Below are 24,286 nucleotides of genomic sequence, written 5' to 3' on the forward strand. Positions count from 1 at the left end.
CTCATTAAGAGAATGAGTTGGAACTCCTGGGGGCAACTGGTACCTGGGGAGAGTATGAACTCAAGGAGATTTTTGAAGCAAATGGAGAAAAAAGTAATGAGGGAGAACAGGTAGGTGACTCAGTGGATAAGGGGATCAATTTACTAAAGCACACAAAAGACTTATACAGATTAAATTACAGGGGAAGGAAGGAAGGAAGGAAGGAAGGAAGGAAGGAAGGAAGGAAGGAAGGAAGGAAGGAAGGAAGGAAGGAAAAGGAAGGAAGGAAGGAAGGAAGGAAGGAAGGAAGGAAGGAAGGGAAGAACAAGGAAGAAGATAGGATAAGATTCTATCTTATCTTGTTTTCAATTTTCAATGTTCATGACTAGACTATGTAAATATAATTAAAGTGAAAATACTACCAAAATTAATTTACACTAATTTTAGTGCTAGATTCATCAAATTGCTAAGGGGATACTTTATAAAATCTGATAAAATGATAATAAAATTCATTTCGAAAAATAAAAAATCCTGAAAAGCAAGGGAAATTATGAAAGGAAGTAGGGACAAAGAGGAAATAGCATTTCTAGACCCCAAACTATATTATTGAGTCATCATCAAAATTGTGATAATGAGATTAAACCTACCCTGCCCATTTTTAGATTTAATCACCAAAAGTGTAAATACCACCACTTAATTCTCAATGGGGAGGTCTGTAACCCACATGTGCAAGAGTGGGTGACAAATTAGAATTGACTAACTACCCCTGTGCAGTCCTAAGCAAACTGTTTGTTGTGATTGGATATGTAAACTAAGAGGAAGTCGTAGGAAGTGATGCAAAAGAAGGGCCTTTAAAAGGGAGTGAAAACTTCCAGTAGGTCAGTTCTTAATCCTTTCTTAGAGCTGGAGCTCCAGTAGAGATGCTGCTGGACCTGAGACCCATGACTTTGGTTCTTAAACCTCTTCCTTAGAACCACACGTGGTAAATGTAAAGACTGACTCTCCCTGTATTTCTCTGAAGGAACTCTCCTTTCAAGAGAGGCTTTGTGACTGAAGCTTTTGCTTCATTAATCCCTGGCCCTCAGCTCAAGTCTGAGCCGCCTCTAGCTGAGGACTAATTAGCCCTGCCTGGGTTGAAACAGGAGCTGGAGCAAATTACTTCGTGTTTTAGGTTAGCTATCTTACCCTATCCTCTCTCTGATTTTCTTACTTTCACTCTCTCTTCTCAATTGTAAATAAACTACCATAAAAGTCATTTTGACTTGAAGTTTTTCATTGGGAATTGAATCAATTCCTTGGCAACGAAAACTTTTAATATTTAGCCAACCACCTAATTTTTTACAAAACAATCATGTGTTGATTAAAAAAAGAGAGAGATGAATCAATGAAAAACTAGATAAGATAGAATCGCAAACAATAGAAGTCAATAACCCAGGGATTAATAAAGTGGAAAATATAAATTACCTAGTAAAAATTCTATGTTTGAGAAAAACTACTGGAAAAACTAGAAAGGAGAAATTAGGCCGAGACCAATATATTATATTCCACAATACATTCTAAATAGACGAGTCCTTAATACTAAAATCATTTTATTAGAAAAATTAGAAAAGAAACAAATTATATATTTCACAAAGTTGTGAGTGGAAGATAAATTCTTAACTAACCAAGAGACAGACCCAAGTTAAAAAAAAAAAAGGTGGAGTATGTTCCTTTACCATTGCAAGTCATATTGTGCTATTCCTATCTCTATACATATGAAATCATAGGTCCAGTTTGAGAAAAAATGCATGCTAATCATTAACTTTCTAGCTTACAGAGTAGTTTTGAGAAAAATGCTTTGAAAATTCTTCTGCTAGAAATGTTTTGCATTAATTCATGTGTATAATATGAATCATCTTACTTGCTTTCTCAATGAGTAGGGGAGGGTAGAAGGAAGGAGAGAATAAATCATTTCTTATAAAACTAGTCCAAAAATAGGAAAAAGAAAGAAAATTCTTGCTGACATAAACAAGCTGTTTATTGCTGTGTAAAATAGCAAACTTTGAAGCTTGAGGATTGCCTTATACTCACCCATTCTCTATGGACAATGTTGCCCAGCATATAGAGAAAATGATATGAAAGAATAAAAACTCAGACACTTTGAGCAATATTAGATCCTGAGTTTTGGATTTATTATTTATGCAAATATCAACAGTACTAGTTATGTTGTTATTATCATTGACACTGGAGCCAAAAACCATTGGGCATGAAACACATTATGAAACAGGGAACATATCCAATGAGCTTACAATCTAAATTGGGATTTAGATAAAGATGTCATATTGAGGCTAGTGATATTCAGCAACTTGCAGTTCCTTAGGAAAGGGATCCCCATAAAAGATGAGGAGATAGGTGAGCTAGACAGAGAATTAATTAATCCAGCATATAAAAAGAGGGAGACATATATGTTTTATCCACTAGGACCAGAGCACAAACAATATGGTGCAATGAAGGTCACCAATTCTATAGGAATTATATTGGAGCTGGATGGGAATTTAGAGGTTATCTAATCCAATCCCCTCGTTTTTTGGATGAGAAAACTGAGGCTTTGAGAAATGTGTGCTCAACATCGCAAAGCTAGTTAGCGACATATTTGGGACTAGAACTCAGTCCTCTTTACTCTTTCTCCCAGTTAAACTGCCTCCATGGTAGAATTTTGGCTTGGAAATCCTGAAAAGGAGGAGATGATATAATGGGAACGTTTGAATGGGGTATGGTTGTCATTTCAATGACAAATACTGATTGACTATTGGAGAAAGTTATGACAGCTATATGAGAGCATCGGGCAGGGGTTACTGACTACAAAGAGTAAGCACCCTCCAGAGGTAGCAAAGGTTTTTCATCATTTTATATCAGTCCTTAATACATGTTAGGCAAATACAGATTAAAATGTCATATAATAATATCATAAATATGTATCTACAGATAAATATCTTAACACCTAACTTAGCCAAAAGACACATCGAACAACTTCAGTTCTTTAGGACATAGCCAAGAAGGACCAGGACATTTACAAAAAAAGAGATAGGGCTCAGAGGAACATAAACAGGTGTCAGAAAGTCCTTCCTGAAATATATTAATTTTATCTATGGACGATCTCCTCCAAACCCTAAAAGCTTATTTATATATTATACTATACATAAATCTGATAATTTTATCTTTTGCCAGACAACCTGGAAGAGGGGACTGCTATAGGTGCCTGCCAACCTTCTTTTTGCTGCCATACATAGCAAAAAGAAGCAGCTGAGACAGAAAGGAAGGAGACAGAAAAACTAGGAAAGCTAGATATAAAATAAAGCAATCTCCATCCATTTAATGGATACAGATGGCCCTGCCTACTTTAATAGACCCTAAGGACATTATCACACTTGATGTTCATGAGAACATTGAATCATGAGATTACAGATTCAGGGAATCCTGAGAAATTGAGAGGACCTTAGCAGCCATCTGGTTCAACCCATACACCAAAGGGATCCCCACTATAACACACCCAAAAAGTAGTTATTCAACTCCAACTTGAAGCCTTCCATAGATGTGGAGCCTGCCACTCCTCCCAGCAGTCCATTCTATTTTGGATGACTAATTTTGATGAAATTTCTCTTGACATCAAGTTTAAATCTGTCTCTTTCTAACTTCCACCCAGGACTTCTGATTCTTCATTTTGGGGTCAAATAGCTAGGAGGAGGAGGAAGGGTACTAGTTAGTACTAATACATAAAAATAAGCAGGATATATCTTCTCTTCACTCCACATGACAGCCCTTCAAATATTTGTTCTTATCGGAATCCCCTTGAATTCCCTTCATTTCCTTCAACAAATACTTAAATGAAGATAATAGATTTAGAGGTAGAAAGAGCCATAGAATCTGTTTAAACCAACTCCCTCCACTTTACATATCAAGAAACTGAGGCTAAGGAAGGGGAAATTACTTTCCCTAACTTACATTAAGTAGTGACAGAGGAAAGATTCAAATTCAGGACCTCAAGCTCCAAATCTTAGATTCTTTCTACTGCATGTACCATTAAAGAGAAGGTAGAACTATGATTAATAAATACTCTACTTTCAAGGACAAGACAGATTTTAGAAAGATTTCCATCAAAATGGTTAAAATAAAATTTATTTTGACACTTAGAAGTGGGATCTTGTTTTATAATGTTTCATATTGAACAATTTGAAGATAAATAAATAAGGTTTGGCCATCTCAAGTCTGGACATATATCAGTTGTATCAAATTAATTCCTCACCACATAAGGAATGAAATTAGCTAAGCACTCATCTCTTTACTTCTTGCTGTTACCAATTTTTGCATTGTCCATGAGATCAGTGAAAGTGCTATGGTCTTTCCAAGATGAAGGGGATTCTTCTTCATGTATGATTTGCATTTTTCCTATTGACACCAAAATGTATTTGTTAATATGATTGTACTATTCCTGAAACAGTCATGGCAGTGACAAAGGGTTGGGGGGTAAAGGTGGCTGGGCATATGGATAAAATGATGTCTACATGTCCCTGGTACAGCAGAGAAGCCTAATGAACCCTGGCTGACTGAATACATGTGGGAGGTAGTATACATGTATGTTGTTCTTCCTTCATATTGTAGGCTACTTGTTTTTCTTCCCAAACTGCTTCATTTACTGTCATATTCAACACTAGCACCATATACCCAACCCTGAGTGGGCAAACTTAATAAGATTATTTTATCCACTTTGGATATCTCTCTTTCTGTTTGCTTCCTTTGTATCACTATGAATGTGTCTTTCAGCATCACGGAAATAGTCTTTTTGGAGACAAATCTACATCCACACACAGACCATGAAGAAAAATATGTGATAAGGATATGTGTAGAAAAAAAGTGGGGCAGATGAAGAGTACAGGAGGAGAAGAAATATCAAAGGAAAAATAGTGCTTCTTACATGACCATCCCCATCAAAGCCTGATGGTTTCCCACAATTTACTTTTCTCATTTAAGCCAAACGACTAAGCCCCCTATGAAAAAATTTGAGCAACTCGGCATGGTCCAAAATGTGCACTTGAATGGGGCTATGGATCCTCCACATATATGGTAGATTCTGCCCAATTCCAGTTGGTCTTTGGTGATGATTCTGCCCAATCCAAGTTGGTCTTTGGTGGTGATGTTAGATGTGGATCCCTTCATCTAAATTCTTCATTCGACGCAGAAATCATCATTAGTCAGTTGAATGAGGCTTATTTCAACAGAATTATTCACTAAGTTGTCACAAGATGTATTTCCTTCTACTTTCTGGTAGATCAAGTCTTCAGCCCTCAGGTAGATCACAGCAACAGAGCTAACATATTGGTAGGAGGAGAAGTTTGAGAATAACTTAAGACAGACATTATCCCGATAACAAAAGTCAATTTGGGGAGTTCGAGAAAAGAACCCCTTCATGTTTAACAGGTAAAAACCATCACATCTGATCTTGAGGGAGTTGTTTTGCACCTTAATAGATCCAAATTCCCCAGAAGAATGTAAGGTAAAACCTTTCTTGGTATCACATTCTGGAAAGAACAAAGACAAGAGGTTGTCCAATGTTAGAAGCACACAAAGATCCTATTTACTTCAGAACATTAGCTGCTTCTCATGTGGTCAAAGAATTATAGATTTAAAGGTGGATGAAACCTAACAGGTCACCTGCCTCAAACCTCATTTTAAAACAGGAAACAGGAGCCAAGAGAGGTTTTAAATGACTTGCCCAAGGTCACAAAGTCAGGAAATCACTGAGTTGGGATCACACAGTTTAAAAAGTATCTGAGATATGATTTGAACCCAAGTGTGACCTGAATCCAAGTTCAGTACTCCTAGTACTAAATAGTGCTCTTTGATGTGGGGAGGCTGTCTTTGTCTTGAAGATAGTGATGCCCACTGCATAAATTAGCCATGACCTGAGGGCTCAAAATGGACCAAAGGCAATGGTTTCCATGGACTTTTTTTAGACTAACTTCTCTTTGTGGTTGTTGAGATCTCATTTTTAGAAAAATGACCTGCTTCAGGATGGTGGGCTTATGTTGCAATGAAGACCTGGTAACCATATTGATCAGGAAAAATTTGAATTTAGTAAGCCAAATGCCATTCTGGAATTATGGGGGAAATTGCTGCTTTCCTTTCTTTTGTTAGCTTCCATGTTAAAGTCTAGGGGAATGCATCTATTTGAAGAAGTTTTTTGTTCAGTCAGATCCAATTCTTTGGGATCCCCATTCTTGGAGTGTTTAGATATTTCCTTCTCCAACTCATTTTCCAGATGAGAAAACTAAGTCAGAGTTAGGTAACTTGCTCAGGGCCACAAAGCTAGTAAGAGTCTGAGGGTAGATTTGAATTCAGATCTTCCTGGCTCCAGCCCTGACACTCTATCCCTTGCTCTACCAGCTACACATATCTATGTATCTATGCATATATACACTTGAACTTCAATATTTTAATAAATAGAGATATTAATTTATGAGTATGAGCATGCCTCCCAGCAAAACATCCGAACTCCTAAATTCTTTAGAAAATATTATTCGAGTCATTGTGACCAAAACACAATTCCCTGGGGAAATCATGCCTCTGGTAATGAGCCTTCCCAAGCATAGTTGGACTCATTCTCCAATAATAATAGGTCCATCACCATACATGTGCTCAAAACTCCTCCAACTAAATAGGATCCACCAGTTGTCTTCTCCATCATTGACTTGAAGGAACCCATGCCGTAATGGGATTTTAATCTTATATACAAATATTTGTGTTCATTGTAATTGCTTGCTCTAGAAGTTTTGCAGATAAGTATATCAACACAAAGGTGATATATGTCTGTACATGTATATATACACAAATCCATATCTATGTATATGTATTCTAGGTTTTTTAACTTGGGAGGTAGAAAACATTTTTAGTTGTTATTCTATATAAAAATAAGTATATATGCATATATATTATAAATGAACTCACTAACAGACATTTATTGAGACATAATGGAGAAAGGATTGGTCTTGAAGTTGAGAAAGCCTGGATCTACCTAATCCCTGTCTCTAAGACTTGAAGTCTGTGTATCTAAGACAGGTCACCTAATCTCTGTGTCCTAGGCAATCCAGGTTCTTAATTTGGGATCTGTGAACTTTTTAACATTTTGATTATTGAATTTCGATAGAATTCTTTACTTTTCTAATCTTATGGATTTAATTTTCTATATTGAAAAGCATTATTATGAGAGGAGATCTATAAGCTTCACTAGACTGCCCAAAAGGTCCGAGACACTAATAAGGTTAAGAACCTCTGCCCTAAAACTCTAAATTACACTCACCAGACATCTGTGAGAATGATTTCCATGCCGGAGTCCCTCTCACCATTGAAATCATTGAAGTCCAGACCCATCTGAGAAGGCTTCCATTGACTTAATGAAAGTGAGTGGTTCTCCACAAGGCTGCTATAACCCTGCAAACTACAGGGACCAGGGAAGGTTCAAACCTATTCTGAGTGGCTGGCGAGGGAAGGGAGCAGGTACAGGCAATGGTTTAGTGGCCAGTAATATTTCAGTAATTCTTTCTTTTTTTAAACCCTTACCTTCTGTCTTAAAATCACTACTAAGTATTGGTTCCAAGGCAGAAGAGCAGTAAGGGCTAAGCAATGGGGGTTAAGTGATTTACCCAGGGTCATACAGCTAAGATATATTGGAGGCCAGTTTTGAACCCAAGACTTTTCATTCCTAGACCTGACTTTCTATCCAGTGAATCAGCTATTTCAATAATTCTTGAACCAGGAGTAGGCCATGCTCTGAACTGAGACTAGGGATCAGAAATGAAGGGAGATAGGGTAGATGTTTCTGTCCCACCTCTCTGGCCAAAATTGGCTCTTTCTCCTTCCTTACAGGGCCAAAAGAACTATGTAGGACAAAATAACAAGGTATCTCTGAGAGGCAAATTGCATTTAATCTCTGCCATCCCAAAAGCTGAATTTCTGCTTTTGTATATTAACTTTCTCCCACTGTCTGAAATCAAAGAAGTACACAGGTCCAATTATCATTCTTTTTACTATGTTCCAATTTTTGTGTTAAGGTAGCTAGGGGGCCCAGTGGAGAGAATACCAGGTCTAGAGTCAAGAAGACTCATCTTCCTAAGTTTAAATCTGGCCTCAGACACTTACTAGCTGCATGACTCTGCGCAAGTCACTCAACCCTGCTCCTTGCCTCAGTTTTGGCATCTGTAAAAAGAGCCAGAGAAAGAAATGATAAACCACTCCAATATTTCTGCAACGAAAATCCCAAATGTGGTCATATTACCAAAATGACTGACTAACAACAACTTCCATCTTGGAGGAAATTATGAAGAAAAGATATGTATTTGAAAATCCATATTTCACTTTTAACTTTGGGGATCTTTAACCTTGGGCAGTACTTACCTAGAAGATGTACTTTAATGCTGTCATTCTTTGACTGCTGAGGCTAAAAAGAAAAGGAGATTTTTAGAAAAACAAAGTGCCAATAAACTCCACAAGCCACATTTAAGGAGGTAGAAGATCAATCAAATAATCAATCAACAAGCATCTATCAGCCAAGTGCTATGCTAAATGTTGGGATTATAAAGATTAAATGAAAATAGTCCTTACCTTCAAGGAATTTATATGGTAAGAGGGAGCCTATGGGAATAAGTACCAAGAAAAGAACCAGACTAAGCAGTGAACAGAACTAAAAAGTGAACATTTTTAAGTACTTTCTTCAAGCCAAATCACTGTGCTAAATACTGAAGAAACAAAGAAAGTAGAAAATATTCCCTGTCCTCAAGGAGCCTGAATTCTAATGGAGGAGATAATATATGAATACATATGTATAGATAACTTAAGTACAGCATAGATAAGAAAGGCATCAGTACTTGGAAGGTGGGAATATAAGAAGCCTCTTGCAGAAGAAGGTAGTGCTTGAGTCAAGTATATCACAAGCCAATTAGAAGAACAGAAAAAATATTACTATTAGATTTATGGAGGAGAGGAATTTGTGAATAAGCAAGATACAGAAAGCATTGTGAGGTATAAAATGGATAATTTTTAGTACATTAAACTGAAAAGGTTTTATACAACTAAAGCCAATGGACAAAATTACAAATGTTGGAGGAAATATGGAAAAATAGGGACACTAATACATTGTTGGTGGAACTTGTGAACTGATCCAACCATTTTGGTGGGCAATCTGGAATTATGCTCAAAGAGTTATAAAATTGTGTATACCTTCTGACCCAACAATACCACTAGTAAGTTTATTTCCTAAGGTGACTAGGGAAAAAGGAAAAGAACTTGTATGTTCTAAAATATTTTTAGCAGCTTTGTTTGTGATAGTAAAGAACTGGAAACTGAGGGGATGTCCATCAATTGGCGAATGGATAAAGTTATGGCATACAATTGTGATGAAATATTACAGCCCTGTAAGAAATATCAAAGAGGTTAATTTGAGGGAAATTTTGGGAAAACATGGAAGGATCTACATGATTATAAAGACTGAAGTGAGCAGAACCAGGGCATTATATACAGCAAAAGAAACACTGATGAAACTCATGTCACCTCCAGAAAAAGAACCAATATTTAGAAATAAGTAAGAAGTAATTTTATATATACATATATCTTTTTTTGTCAAATGATGCCACCTCTCATAGGGGGGAAGGGAATTAATTGGGCCTTGTAATATACTAAAAACAAACAAATAGTTTTTTTTTATAAAAAGCAGATGGTACTTGAGCCAAGACTTGATGGGTATCAGGGAAACCAAGAAACAGAGGCAAGAAGGTAGAGCATTCCATTAATGAGGAAGGACTACAAGTCAGCCATTGTAGTTGACTCATAGAGGGTGGAGAGTGGAGTAGAATGTAAGAAACCTGTAAAAGTGGAAAGAGACTAGTTTATGAAGAACTTTAAATATCCAATGGAAGACTTTATCCTAGAAGTTTAGCCCACATCTAGCCCACAGGCTCTAGTTTGCCCATCACTGATCTAGGACGCAAGCCTGGGTAATAGAGAAGTTAGAGAGTTTGGGAGGAAAGATAATGAGTTCTGCTTCAAATGTATTGAACTTGAGATGCCTAAAGGGACATCCAGTTCAAAACAAGACTTGAGTCAACCCAGGTCCCTTGGGGTCCAGGTTCATTAGATGGATGTTCTTCATCATAAGAAATGACATTTGTATAACTCTTTAAAGTTTACAAAATATTTTGCTTCAATTTTGTAATTCGACCATCACAAAAACCTTGGAAAGTATGTACTATAGTTTTTCTAGCTCCATTTTACAGGAGAGGACCTAGGGCTCAAAGGGATCTAGTGAATTGTCCAGGGTCATCATACCCTGAGTAGGTAGTATCAGAGACAGCATTTTAAGCAAGGTCTTCCTGATTTCAAATATGACACTCTATATTTCTACTATATTTTTCAAGAACTCAGAGATGGGAGAAATCCAAACCCCTCATTATACAGAGACTTGCCCAAAGTCATGCAAGTAGTAACAGAATCAGAACTGAAAACTGTGTTCTTGGACTCCAAATCCAGGTCATTTTTCCACATTAACCTATAAAGTCTGGCTTTAAGGCAATCCATTTCTGACTCATCAATTGTGCCCTATATTCTTTTTTCTGTACTCAATAGGAGTTAAGGCTATCCTGTTCTTCCTTACCAGAATCCAAAAATTTTATTATAGGAGGGCCCCCAAGTCAGCAAAGGAATATGTTTCAAGACCCATCATGGATGACTGAAACCTCAGATATAAATGATCACTTGCTATTAAATCCAGAGGAACTGAATCTGTGGATTCCTGAATCAGCAGACACAGGAGCACAACTGCCCTATCAACACCACTGCTCTTACACTTTGAGGCCTTTATTTAAAAAGGGCTTTCTGAAACAAAGACACTGCAATAATGCAACAAGATATACAATCATCACTAAAGGCAGACTGGAGAAAAGTTTCACTAGGGGTATGGGGCAAAGGGAGATGAGTCAAGTGTGTGTCTGGCAGATTTCCACGTTACAGTCTAAATTCACTTGGCCAGTGGTTTGAAACTTATGAACCATTTATTTTTTTATTTTCTGGAATTTTCCAAATTCTTTATTTTTTTTTCCTGTGGTTAATTTTGGGTAACTAAATCAGCAGACACTGAGTCAGCAAATAAGGGGAAACAATTGTTATCAGGTCTATCGATTACTGTATCACAGTATTTTTTGGCATGTTCCTTTCCCTCTGGTAGCCAGTATCCCTCTCAATGTATAGCAGTAAGAAAAGAGGCATTTTGCTGTAATAGATAGAAGGCTTGGCTTCAATTCTAGATGGCCTGAGTTCAAACTGAGTCTTCAAGAATTGCTTGGCTGTGTGATACTGGATAAATCACTTAACTTCTCTCTGACCAAGACGATGTATTAGAATATATCATCACAAGCATCACAATATATCTTCCCCCACTATTACCACTGCCAAAAGCAAATATTCCCAAGTATTCCTCTATTTGGGTTTTATAAAATGGCATTTGTACTCCCTGGTTTAAAAAAAAATTCATCAGGAGAACTCATGGCTGCTGCCGGGTCATGGTGATATCAGTTGCTACCTTTGACTTCCAGCAGATGTAGGTATTTTTAAATGATCATATTAGAGTTGCAGTTTGCAATTTCTGAAGATTAGCAATTATTTGTGACTAGGAATATAGCCTTTTATAGGGTCCAGAAAAGGAAGCTAAATGGTGTCAAGAGTAACTTTATTTGGGTAATTTGAAAAGTAGCTCGATTCAAATCTCTCAAAGTGTTTAGGAGGAGGTTAGATGACCATTTGTCCATTTGTCTAGAACAGGGGTCGGCAACGTATGGCTCTCGAGCCATATCTAGCTCTTTTGAGGGCCAGATATGGCTCTTTCTGCAGGAGCCATAAAGTCAATTTTTTTCAGGAGCAGCACTGTGAGCACTGTACGGCTCTCACAAAATTACATTTTAAAAAAGGTGGCATTTGTGGCTCTCACAGCCAAAAAGGTTGCCGACCCCTGGTCTAGATGATCATGTGATGAGAGGAGCCCTGAATGTGGAGCTAAAAGACCTAGTGCCAATTTTGTCACTTACTAGCCATGTGGATATGGACAAGTCAAAACTTCTCTAACCCTCAGTTTCCTTGTCCATAAAATGGAAATTAAGATATTTACTGAGGGCAGTGGGGTAGCAGAGTAGGTAGAGCACCAGGTTTGGTCTTGGGAAGACCTGAGTTCAAACCTAGCCTTGGATTCTTCCTAGCTGTGTGATCCTGGATAAATCCTTTTAACTTCATTTGTCTAGACCTTGCTTTTCTGTCTTAGAATTGTTATTAAGACAGTGAGGGTTTTATTTGGGTAGATGGTCAGAATAAAACGCATCCTTATACCAATGAAATCACAGGTCTAGTCTCTCTCCTTATGCCACGATGAATTATATAAATAAAATCTATTATGATTTCCAGGAAAACATGCATTAAAATTGCAAAGGATGAGAACCTGTGGAGGGGGTCACAATATGTTTTGGGGATGGAAGTCACCACACTGATGAAATCATAAACCTATCCAAGTGTTTCACTGTAGAGGAGATTTTCGTGCTTTGCAGGAGGCTAGATTCTATTCCCTCCACAATCCTTTCCAACTCGCTATGACTGCATGAATCACACAATTGTACGTATTGCTGAGATACTCATGGCATGTAAGACTTTCCTTTATTTGCCTGACAAAAGAATTCAGACCTTGGCACCTGAGCAAGTATGCAATCACAAGAAGGAAAGGAAAGCGGGGGACAGGGAAGAAGGGAAGGTAGGAGCCTGAGAGAGCAAGAGTGCTGAGCTAGGGATCGAGTTTCCTATTTCTGCCAAAATGGACAGCTTTTTCACATGGTTGGTTTTGGCATGATAGATTGTTTTCATAACCTAGAAAGTGAGCTGCTAAGTGTGAAGCTAAGTTCCCGCCTCTACTCCACACTAAGCGAAGGTTTCTGCAACATGAGATTCCAGTGGGGGAATACCCAAACAGAGAGAAATCTCTCACTCCTTTACAAAATAGGAACACAAGCTCTGTCAAGCTCTAATCAAAATGGGATGAGGAAGCCACCTCTAATTCTATCCCTATCCTAGGAATTAACCTCAAGACTCCTAACATAAGCCACAATTTAATAATAGCCTCTCATTGCCTGCGGTTGGGCACATACTAGGCAACTTTTGTATATAATTATAACTATCCCCCTTTGTTTATCTTTCCTACCCACCAGTGATAAATGGATGAGGTATTCTGAATATATATGTACATATATATGCAGATTAGAAAATTTTTCTCATCTTGCCAGGTCAAGAAACTGACTTTCAGAAAGACAAATTCCTGAACTTTAGAAAAGGGAAGGGATTGGCTTACTCTAGGCATGTGAGTTCATATTACATTCCTTGGCAATATTCTTGCATTTATCATTAAAGTGATACTGTACAAATAGCTGGAGAAGGACATACACATGTAAGAATGACTTCATCAAGAACATGTCACCAAAGGCCAATCTTGTTTACTTTTTTTAGCAAAGTTACTAGAGTTTCTTTCAAAAGAATGCTGAATTCAATGGTTTAACTAGATTTAAGCCAAGTATTTGGGGAAAATTCTCATGTTTTAGAGGCAAGAGGAAATGAACAGACATAGGAGATATCAGTGATGGCAAACCTTTTAGAGACAGAGTGCCAGGCCCTACCCCCTAGACTGAGTGCCATGCCAGCCCCCCCCTCAGTGACCAAGCACCATGCTGTGCCCCAACCCACCTCTTACCCCAGACAGGGGAGAGAGGAAGTGCTCTCACATGGCTGCTGAGCAGAGGGGTGGGTGATGAGAGGTGTATGTGGAGAGGTGGGAGTGGTCCAACCCTCTGTTCCCTTCTAGCTCTGCTACCTATGAACTGCCCACCTTACTACCTGTGCGCTCCCATTGGGCTACTGGGCAGAGGGGCTGGGGATGTAAAAAAAATGTCATTAGGCACAGTGAAGAAAGAGAGGGGAGCAGCTCTTCCAGAGTCCCTCTGCCTTTCTAATAATGAACTCGGGGGGGGGTGGCTGTGTGCCCATAGAGAGCACTCTGCATGCCATCTTTGATACCCATGCCATAGGCTAACCATCATGGGGCTAAATAGTAGTAAGGTAGATTTTGAGCTTGACTAGACACAAAAAATAGTTAAGAAAGGCTCATTATAAACTTGGAATTCTCCAGGAGTGTCTGGTGGTACTTAACTTTTTTTTTTAATCATTTGGATTTAAGTACAAGATGGCACAAAGCTAGGATCAACAGCTTGATCAACATTGAATGAAAAGGTTAAGATCCCCAAAGATCTTAACCAGTTTTAGAACATTGGACTAAATCTAGGATAAATTTTAATAGGGATAAATGATGACTCCTGCACTTTAGATTTTTTTAAAATAAATTCAGAAGTACAAGAGCCATGATTAGACAGAAGTCCTCATGAGAAAAAAAGATCTGGATGTACTTCAAGCTAAAAAATTCAACATTGTGATACAGAACCAAAGTAGCTAATGTGAGCTTAGATCTCACTAATCAATATAGTGTTCCAAATGAGGAAGAAAGTAACCTTAATGTCTCCTACTTTGATCAAACTTCACCTGAAATAGCATTCATTCTGGGCATCATAGATTAGAAAGGATGTTAATAAACTGAACAACATCTAGAAGGGGTCAAAATGTTGGAGAATCTTGAAATCATGGCATACAAAAATCTTGAAGGAACTGTGAAGATGAGACATAGGTAGCTTCCTACTACCTCCAGGTACAAAGCCCTTCATAACCTTGTCCCCTCCTTCTTTTCCAATGTTCTTACACTTTACTCCCTAACATGCATTCTTTGATCCAGTGACACTGATTCCTGGCTATTTTGCAAACCAAATGCTTCATCTTTCAGCTCTGGCTATCCCCTGAGCCTGGAATGCTTTTTCCTCTTCCGCTCTGCCTAATGACTTCCAAGACTTCCTTTAATTCCTAGCTAAAACCCCATTTTCTAAAGGAAACATTACCAATCCTTCTTAATTCCAGTACCTTCTCTTAATTATCTCATATTTATTGTGTATAGCTTATTATATATATATATATATATTTGTTTACATGTTGTCTCTTCCATTAGATTGTAAACTCCTTGAGGGCAGAAGCTATATTTTGCTTTTTTTGATTTCCTAGCACTTGGCACAATGCCTGACACATAGGAAGCACTTATGAAATGTTGATTGATAAACTGACATGATAACTACCATCAAGCATATGTAGGTCTACAATATGGAAGAGGAATTCACTTGATCTGCTTGGTCAAAGAAGGCAATTCATAAAAAGTTGTAGAAATTTGGGGCTTAATATAAGAATTAATGGAATGGCATGCCTTGGGATCATGGACTTCTCATTCAAGTGAGTCCATCAAAGGCTACATGACTACCCATTGGGAATGTACAATCAATTCTTGCTTGTGTTCAAGTTGGATTGGTTTCTAAGGTCCTTTCTAAGTCTGGGATTCCATATCACTTTGTGTGTGTGTGTGTGTGTGTGTGTGTGTGTGTGTGTACATATGTGTGTGTGTAAGTGGAAAGTATTGCTGTTGTTCACCCTTTCCCACTCTCCGTCTGAAAAATATCTAGAGGTGTCAGTGAACTATAAATTCAAAATGAGTCAAATTTTTAAAAGTCAGAAAAAGCTAATGGGATCTCTACTGCATTGAGAAAATGACTCCCAGGAAGAAAAGGGTGATAATCTGTTCTCTATCCTAGTCAGACAATGTCTGGGAAGAACATTGAGAAGCTGCAGAATGTTCAAAGGATGACAACCAGCTTTAAGTCCATACCATATGAGGAATAATTGATGAAACTGGGGGAAAGAAGAGTCAGGAGGTTCATGATCAATCATGGTTTCACTCAAAGTGTTAGAAAGGTTTTAGCATAAGACTTTTGAGATATCCCATATATTGGAAAATGACCAACTGATAAGTTTAAGATAATGCTATATGCAATCAATTACATCTTCAGGCTCCCTTCTCTACTTACCCCACTTCCATGCTTCCTTTTCAATTACTTAAAAACATTTCCCAGAATTAAAGAATTGGAAGGAATTTCAGATGTCAGCTAGTCAAACTAACTCCTGATTTCCATAACATACCAAAGAAGTGGTCATACAGACTTTGCTCAAAGATCTCCAGTGAGGGGCAACCCACTTCCAATACAGCCAATTCCACTTTGGGATGGTACCAATTGTTAGAATTTTTCTGACATTAAGCCTTAATTTTTTTCTTTTATATCCTTCACCCATTGCTCCTAATTCTATTCTCTGGTGCCAAGCAGAGCATGGCTAATCCCTTTTCCATACTTGAGTCTCCCCATCTTAAAATTCAAAACTAAATTTAAAAAACACACATGCATTCATTCTACTTTCTACCTCCTATCCTTCCTTTCACTGCCATATATTTGCATGGAGGTGCTTATACTATCTCCCTTTTAAAGCATATGTAACTGAAAAGTCCAGCCATGGGGTTAGCTAAAGAAATAATCCAGTGCAAGGCTCAAAAGCCCCATTGGAAGGTTCAACATCCCCATTGGAATCCAAGCAATGTCATGAAATCTAAAGAGACCTCTCTTACTTTTGGTAGATTCCCTGTAATAGATTTACTTTAGGATATCAATAAAGGCTGAATAGGATGAGGGATGTGACTGGATTAAATTTTGCTTCATTGGAAAGAATACTCACATCTTCGATATCACATATCAACAAAAATGACAGAATAGAAATATTTCATTTCACATACTCACCATTTGCTGTATCACTTCACAACTCTGCTCATCTGGCAGGGTTTCTATTATTATGCTATTGTTCCTGATGAGCTAAAATAGACTATTCTGTAACTTCTCCCTACTAATACGTGTTATTTCCTTAGAGACCAGTCAAAATAAATCCAGTCCTTTTTCTATATGACAGAGCCTCTAAAACTTGAGGAGTTTTCTTTCCTTAGCTATCTCCACACCAGCCTTCATTATTCTCCAGGTGTCTTTTATATACCAATCATGTAAAGCCATACTGTAGAAAACTTAACCCTGTCATTCCTGGAACATCTCTTCCCCTGTCCCCTGTGTTCCCACTGTACTGATTGCTGGTACTCACTACATCTAAGTCAAGCCACTATCATGCTTCATTTCAAACTCTTACCAACACAAATAGCTGTCATTCTGCCACATTTGTGCATGCCTGGCACCTCTCTCCACCAGATCCCAATTCTATAACCATAAATAGATCAACTCTATCATTGTTCTGAGGACAGGTGGGTCAAAATATTCTCCTCTGACTTCATTTACCTGCCAGTAAACTTTAGAAAACAAAATGTCCCTTCCTAGTTAGCAATCCTCCATATTTGTAGTCTCTCCCTATTATAACAGTTCTCTGAGGGCAGAAATTGTCTTTGCTTTTGTATTTGTGTGTGTGTGTGTGTGTGTGTGTGTGTGTGTGTGTGTGTGTCCCAAGCATTTAGCACAGTACTTAGCAAATAGTAAACATTTAATAAGTGCTTTTCTGTCCATTTACTCATTCTTTCCTACTAAATCTTCCTTTATCCTAACTAAATATCCCCAGTTCTTTCAATTGATTCCTAGGTAGAGTGTCCTGCAGTTCTTTAATAATGCTGATCATTGATTGTCGATAATACTTCACCTTGTTTACATCTTCCTTAAACTGTGAAGCTCAGAATTGGAGTCAGTCCTCTAGGTATGCCTCCTCTCAGCCTAGAGACATTAACAATTGTTGGAGTCCAAAATAGCTTTAGCTTTTTGGGCTGCCATGTTAAATCTTGATAGAGGAGCAACCAGTCTTATCTCTCATTAAATCTATTATCTCTGAGTGCATTTATCCAACGTTATTGGATATTAAGCACCAGCTGTATGCAGTACATTATGTTAGATCCTTAGACCAACAAACAAACAAATAAATAAATAAATAGACAAGTCCCTGCTCTTTCTTAGCTTTTAAAAAGCTTGAAGTCAAGCTGGAATCCATTCTCTTAAAAATATCCTGATCTACTTTATTTCCATGCCTTGGAATATACCATTCCTTCTACCTAAAATGCCTTCTCTCCCATCTGTACCTATCAAAATCCTACCTTTCCTTCAAAAATCTATTAAAATGCTACATCTTCCATGAAGCTTTCCTTAATCTCTATACCTAGAAATGATCTCTCCTTCCTACTAATTCACATAGCCTTTTGTGCCTCACATGTAGAACTTTTGAGCTACTCTATGTTATTTATGTGCATATTAACCCTTATCCTGATAGCAGAAAATATACCTCTGATTCTTTCCTGTGTTCAATGTGGTAAAGTATTTATTAAGCACCTGCCATATGCAAGGCACTATGGGAGGTGCTAGGGTCAGAAGCAAAAAAATTAAAAACTGCTCCTGCCCTCGAAGGAGCTTACATTCTACTAAGGGCACAGCAAATAGAAAGCACTTCTTGAGCCTTGAATGAAATAGTATTTGAAAGCCCCAAAGCCTGGTTTTGGAAACACAATTCTTTCCATGGAAAATAGACTACGGAACCTCTAACCCACTGAAATATGGTCTGGACTGGATTTGAAAAGTTTAAAGAAGTGTTTCGATGTAGTCATGGATGACAGATTCATAAAGTGTTTCTAAGTGTAGGAAGGGAATTAGGAAGTATATCCTTCACCTTTGAATTTTAAATTATAGAAGGCAATTACCACAGTCCTCCCGGTTGCCTTGGTGACACTTTGAGAAACAAAGCAGTGATCTGTGAAAATCATATCTTCTGCTACAATTGTGGTTCTCTTCCTCCCCACAGCCTTTGCCACTGAATGAAGTCAAGAGTATGGTAAAAGGAACACCTTTCCCCAGGGGCTCGAGTCATCATTTACTGCTGAACTGTCAATTATCTTATAAACTCATATACTTTATTACAATTTTATAGATGATTCCTCTAAATTCTTAGAAATCTGCCCAAATGCCCAGAAAAATGCCCTTTAATTTGCCCCCCTACAACTATCAAAAGTTTCCTTTCCCAGTCCTATTTATATCAGCTCATGTTGTTAGTGCTAATTGGGTAGGCATTACTTAGTAGTTCATGTATTGGTAAAAAGCCAATGGATCACTTCCCTGCCTTCTCTGAGGAATCTAAGAAAGGTCTTTTCCTGTTAAACATCTCAAGCGAGCTCCAAGAGAACATATAGGAAGTAGTTGGTAAAGGAGCTGTAGAGTCACAAAGATCTGGATTCAAATTTTGCCAGAGAGACTAACTAAAACACTGGGCAAATGAGTTAGTTAACATCTCTGGTTAGTTTCTTATTTTACAAAAGAGAAGTCTAAGCTTAATGTAACATAAGGTCTCTTCCAGCTCTGTTTATAATATACGAACTGATGTTAACATACTTTCTATTTCACAATTATCTATTCACATTTGAAGAACAGAAGATGTTTGTACTTTTGAATATCCACTAAATATAGGACCATAGGTAGGCTGTGGTTGCACGTAACCTATAACACATCTGAAACTGAGGAAGTATAACTCCATTTATTTTCCATGCTTTTTGAAAGATTCTGATTCATTCCTGAATGGAACAGAGGACGCAGAAGCAGCACCATTAACTGCCACTCCTTCTTTCTACCCCATCCCCAGATGCTTTTGAAAACTCACTCAAGGTATGATCTGTAAATCACTACTGTGATTGAATTTTATTTTCTAACATCCTTTGAGACTCTACTCATGTCACTCTAGCCACATATTTATATGACCTCCAACACCTGAAATTCTGACCATACCCTCCCTATTCTTTCATCTCTCAGCATCTCTGTCTCAGGCTCTTTCTTTGTCTCTGTCTCTTTCAGTCTGCCTCTCTGCTCTCTTTGTCTCTATTTCTCTGTATCTTTCTTTCTTTGTCTCTCTCTGCCTCAGCTTGTCTATCTCTATCTGTCACTATCTCTTTCAGTCTGTCTGTCTCTCTCTCTCTGTCTTTTACTCTTTCCCTCTCTCTCCCAAATCCATTTCCCTCCCCCCCATTTCAGTTTCCCCCATCATATCCATTCTTGATATCATGGCCAATATTTTTAATACTTCACTGATTTCACCTTACTTTTCTTATTGTCCATATTTTGCCCTTTGTTGTAAGCATAGAATATTTTGTGCTTATACAGGATGCTCCAAAAATCTTAGTGATGTTTAAACTATTTAAAAACAAATAAGGGGTAGTCAGATGGCACAGTGGATAGAGCACTGGGCCAGGAATTGGGATGAACCTAGGTTCAAATCTGGCTTCAGACACTTCCTAGCTATATGACCCTGGCTCTCACCACTCTTCTTTCTTAGAATTGATACTAAGGGAGTTAAATCAATTGTATAAAAAAATCAAGCCATTCCCCAATTGATAAATGGGCAAGAGACATGAATAGGCAATTTTCAGGTAAAGAAATCAAAAGTATCAATAAGCACATGAGAAAGTGTTCTAAATCTCTAATAATTAGACAAATGCAAATCAAAACAACTCTGAGGTATCACCTCACACCTAGCAGATTGGCTAAAATGAAAGAAGGGGAGAGTAATGAATGCTGGAGGGGATGTGGCAAAATTGGGACATTAATGCATTGCTGGTGGAGTTGTGAACTGATCCAACCATTCTGGCTGGCAATTTGGAACTATGCTCAAAGGGCTATAAAAAAATGCCTGCCCTTTGATCCAGCCATACCATTGTTGGGTTTGTACCCCAAAGAGATCATAAATAAACAGACTTGTATGAAAATATTTATAGCTGTGCTTTTTGTGGTGGCAAAAAAGTGGAAAAGGAGGGTATGTCCTTCAATTGGGCAATGTCTGAACAAATTGTGGTATATGCTGGTGATGAAATACTATTGCGCTCAAAGGAATAATAAACTGGAGAAGTTCCAGGTGAACTGGAAAGACCTCCAGGAACTGATGCAGAATGAAAGGAGCAGAGCCAGAAGAACATTGTACACAGAGACTGATATACTGTGGTAAAATCGAATGCAATGGACTTCTGTACCAGCAGCAATGCAATGACACAGGACAGCTATGAGGGATTTATGGTAAAGAATGCTACCCACATTCAGAGGAAGAACTGCAGGAGAGGAAACACAGAAGAAAAACAACTGCTTGAACACATGGGTTGGGGTGGACATGATTGGGGATGTAGACTCAAAACTACCACACCAATGCAACTACCAACAATTTGGAAATAGGTCTTGATCAATGACACATGACAAAACCAGTGGAAATGTGCGTTGGCATAGGGGGCGGGGGGCAGGGGGTGAAGGGGAAAGTAGGAGCATGAATCATGTAACCATGTTAAAAATGAATATTAATAAATATTAAAAATTGATACTAAGACAGAAGTTAAGATTTTGGATGGCAGAGGGGAGCTATTAAAACTTTAAACTGTACAAAGATGCTTGGGACATCCTGTATAATATGATACATCAAAGTTACTTATGTTTTGTCCTATCCATTTCCTGACCTCCTTTACATGAGAATCAGGAAACTGCACCAAGAGTTTATATCTCTCCAGCATTAAGCAAAGTGCTCTGCAGATGGTTGTCCCTTAATAAAGGACATAGAATATGATATAATAACATAATAATAAGTCTGTTGAATGGGTATAAATGAATGAAAGCCTAGAAATGCTGGATTTGGAGTCAAAAGATGAAGGTTTAAGTCTTGGCTCTGCTATTTGCCCTCTATATAGTTCATGTAACTTCTGTGTCTTTGTCTAAAAATGAGAGGATTTGACATAATGTAATATAATTCTAGATTCGTGGCCATCTGATCGTAAATTATCACTGATTCAAAGAAATGTGAGAAACAATTTTGGTGCATGATTCAAAGTAACTGTTCAATAATAGCAGTGCTAACTTTTTCATCCTCATCACTGAGGTTTTCCTGCTTAACTGGTCCTACTAAATATTTCTGATGTCTTCCCTCTTTCTTCCATTCTTCAAATTGTTTTCCCAGTAGAATCTAAATTCCTCAAGGGAAAGGAACATTTCACTCTTCTCTTTATAGCCCTAGTGCCTCACAAATTAAATGCTAGTTGATTAATTGATTCCTAAAGCATAATCTCTCTATTTAATAACTTTCATTGGCTTCCCCTTGCCTACCAAAGAAACTATTAGTTCTTCATCTTGTTTTTCATATCTCTCCCCAACTTGACTCCAACATACATGGCCAGGTTTGTGTCCCTTATTTCAGAGTAATACCCTTTCAAACACCCTACTTTTCTGTCAAAACTGAGTACTCATCATACCTTCTCATTCAGTCCTCTCCCACCTCTGTGTCTTCGCTCATGCTTGTCCGTTATGCTTTTTAATAGTCTTCACCATTGAAATCCCTCTTTCCTTCAAGGACCCATTCAGGCATCTCTAGGAAGCCTTTTTTTCTGTTGGTACTAAAATCAGGAAGACCCAAGTTCAAATCTGGTCTTGGATGCTTACTAACTACATAACCTGGGCAAGTCACTTCACTCCTATCTGCCTCAATTTCCTTCACTGAAAAATGAGGATTATAATAATACCTATCCCTTATAATGATCAAATGAGATAATATTTATAAAGGGGTTAGCACAGTACCTGGCACAAGTAGATTGAGGTTTAAGGATTGTCTTTCAGGGTGTTTATAAATATCTTTCTACACAAATTGGTCCAGGACAGTTTGAGGTTTTTGGGTCTGGTCTTGTGATTCTTTGGAACAAAGGAATTCCCTTTACCAATAAATGAATTGAGAACATTCATTAAGAGTTTCTATGCCCAAAGCATTGGGGACTGCCATTCATTTATAGATTTTGAACCAACTTCTTCCCAGAAAGCTAATGTTTTCTAAAGAATTTGCTGGACTTGATGTCAGTAAGAATTGAGTTCGAATCCTGCCTCTGAGTATTTGCTTCCCTCTATCACCCTGGGCAAGCACTGAAGACACAACAGAAAAGTGAGATTGCCCCTTTTCTCAAGGAACTCACTTTCTAATGGGTGAGGCTAAGACTGTAAGTCAAATGGGAAGGTCCCAGGTCCCCGCAGATGGTATACTCCTTGAACAGCTAGCTAGTATTTAAATAGCACTTGGGGGGTTACAAACGGCTTTACAAACATTATCTCATTTGATCCTATTTCCATTCATTTCTATTAGTATCCCTGTTTTACAGATAAAGAAATTGAGACTGAGAAGCTAACTTATTTGACTGAGATCACACAGCTAGTGTCTGAGGCAGCATTTGAGTGAATCTTCATCCCAAGTCCAAATGCTCCACCAGGTGGCCAGTGATGTCATAGCCATTAATAAAAAGCTTACCAGTTTTTGATGTTGGCCATAATTTGATAGTGCCAAGGGCTGCGGTGGCAGGAACTTCTGTTCTGGGTCTTTGGTGGCTGTGGCTGCTAAGGAGATGAGGGCTGTGACACTTGGAGAGGAAGTTGCTAGGTAATGATCTCCAGCAGACAACCCTTTGCTGAACTATAACAGCAGGGATGGAGGGCTATTCTGGGCTCTTGGGCTCAGACTCCTGGGCCACCTCCATCAGAGCTACAGGGAACATGGTGGTCAAGGAGGTGGCAGGATTTTGACCTGACTCCCTTGCTTTGTCATTTGTGGTTTTAGAGAGTTGCCTGGGGCATTAAATGGCTAAGCAATTCGCCCAGGAATAGGTACAGTGGATACAGGCAGTGGTTGTCAGAAACAAGACTTTAATGAAAGTCTTCCTGACCCTGAAAGTCAGGTCTTCAGCCTCTAAGCCCAGCCCTCTTTGGAAGCTTTTAAAAAAAAAAAAAAGAAGAAGAAGAAGAATCCATTCAACCACATTAAAGGGGGGGAAAGGCAAAAAATGCAAAAATTCCCAAGTATTAGCAATCATGTTTAGTCTATTTCTTGTACTGTAAAAGAGGCTACTCCACTCATCTGCCTTTTCTAAGTGCTTTCCTAAAGAATGATTTAACATTCTCTTCAATTTGGCAATTTGTCACTTGAGAATTAACTGTGATATACTAAGGAGAGTGGGTTGGGGAAGTTCTGTTTCATGTGGTTAAGTGAAGCTTCACATCTCTCCACTTAGTCTGAACATCTCCAGCCCTCAACAAATATAGACACAGAATAACACATGTAGCAAATCATCCTGAATCATGTTCACAGAGCCTGTTCCGTTCTTCCTCTTGTATCTCGTGGAACTACCGGCTCTGAAGTGGAGGAATATGTCAATTCGCCTTTGAGTTATTTCAGCATGGGAATCTGAAGAAAGGATTTTCAT

At 38.2% G+C, this 24,286-nt stretch overlaps 1 protein-coding gene across 1 annotated transcript; it reads right to left on the reverse strand.

The window, feature by feature from the left end:
- Positions 1–5,181: 5,181 nt before the first annotated feature.
- Positions 5,182–24,286, reverse strand: TNFSF4 (TNF superfamily member 4). Its single transcript, XM_044674884.1, has 4 exons — positions 24,140–24,286; positions 23,338–23,499; positions 8,407–8,449; positions 5,182–5,534 (listed from the first exon to the last, which is right to left on the reverse strand). Exons 1-4 carry the CDS (start codon positions 24,284–24,286, stop codon positions 5,182–5,184), a joined length of 705 nt encoding a protein of 234 aa, XP_044530819.1.

The sequence above is a fragment of the Gracilinanus agilis genome, chromosome 4, assembly GCF_016433145.1.
Source record: "Gracilinanus agilis isolate LMUSP501 chromosome 4, AgileGrace, whole genome shotgun sequence".
NCBI classification, from domain to species: domain Eukaryota; kingdom Metazoa; phylum Chordata; class Mammalia; order Didelphimorphia; family Didelphidae; genus Gracilinanus; species Gracilinanus agilis.

Coding starts and splice junctions, on each gene's coding strand:
- TNFSF4 (XM_044674884.1), bottom strand. CDS start 24,286: ATGAAAATCCTTTCTTCAGATTCCCATGCTGAAATAACTCAAAGGCGA. Junction 23,500..24,139: donor TTCAGGATGATTTGCTACAT/GTGTTATTCTGT, acceptor CTGCTGTTATAG/TTCAGCAAAGGGTTGTCTGC. Junction 5,535..8,406: donor CATTAAAGTACATCTTCTAG/GTAAGTACTGCC, acceptor TGTTCTTTCCAG/AATGTGATACCAAGAAAGGT.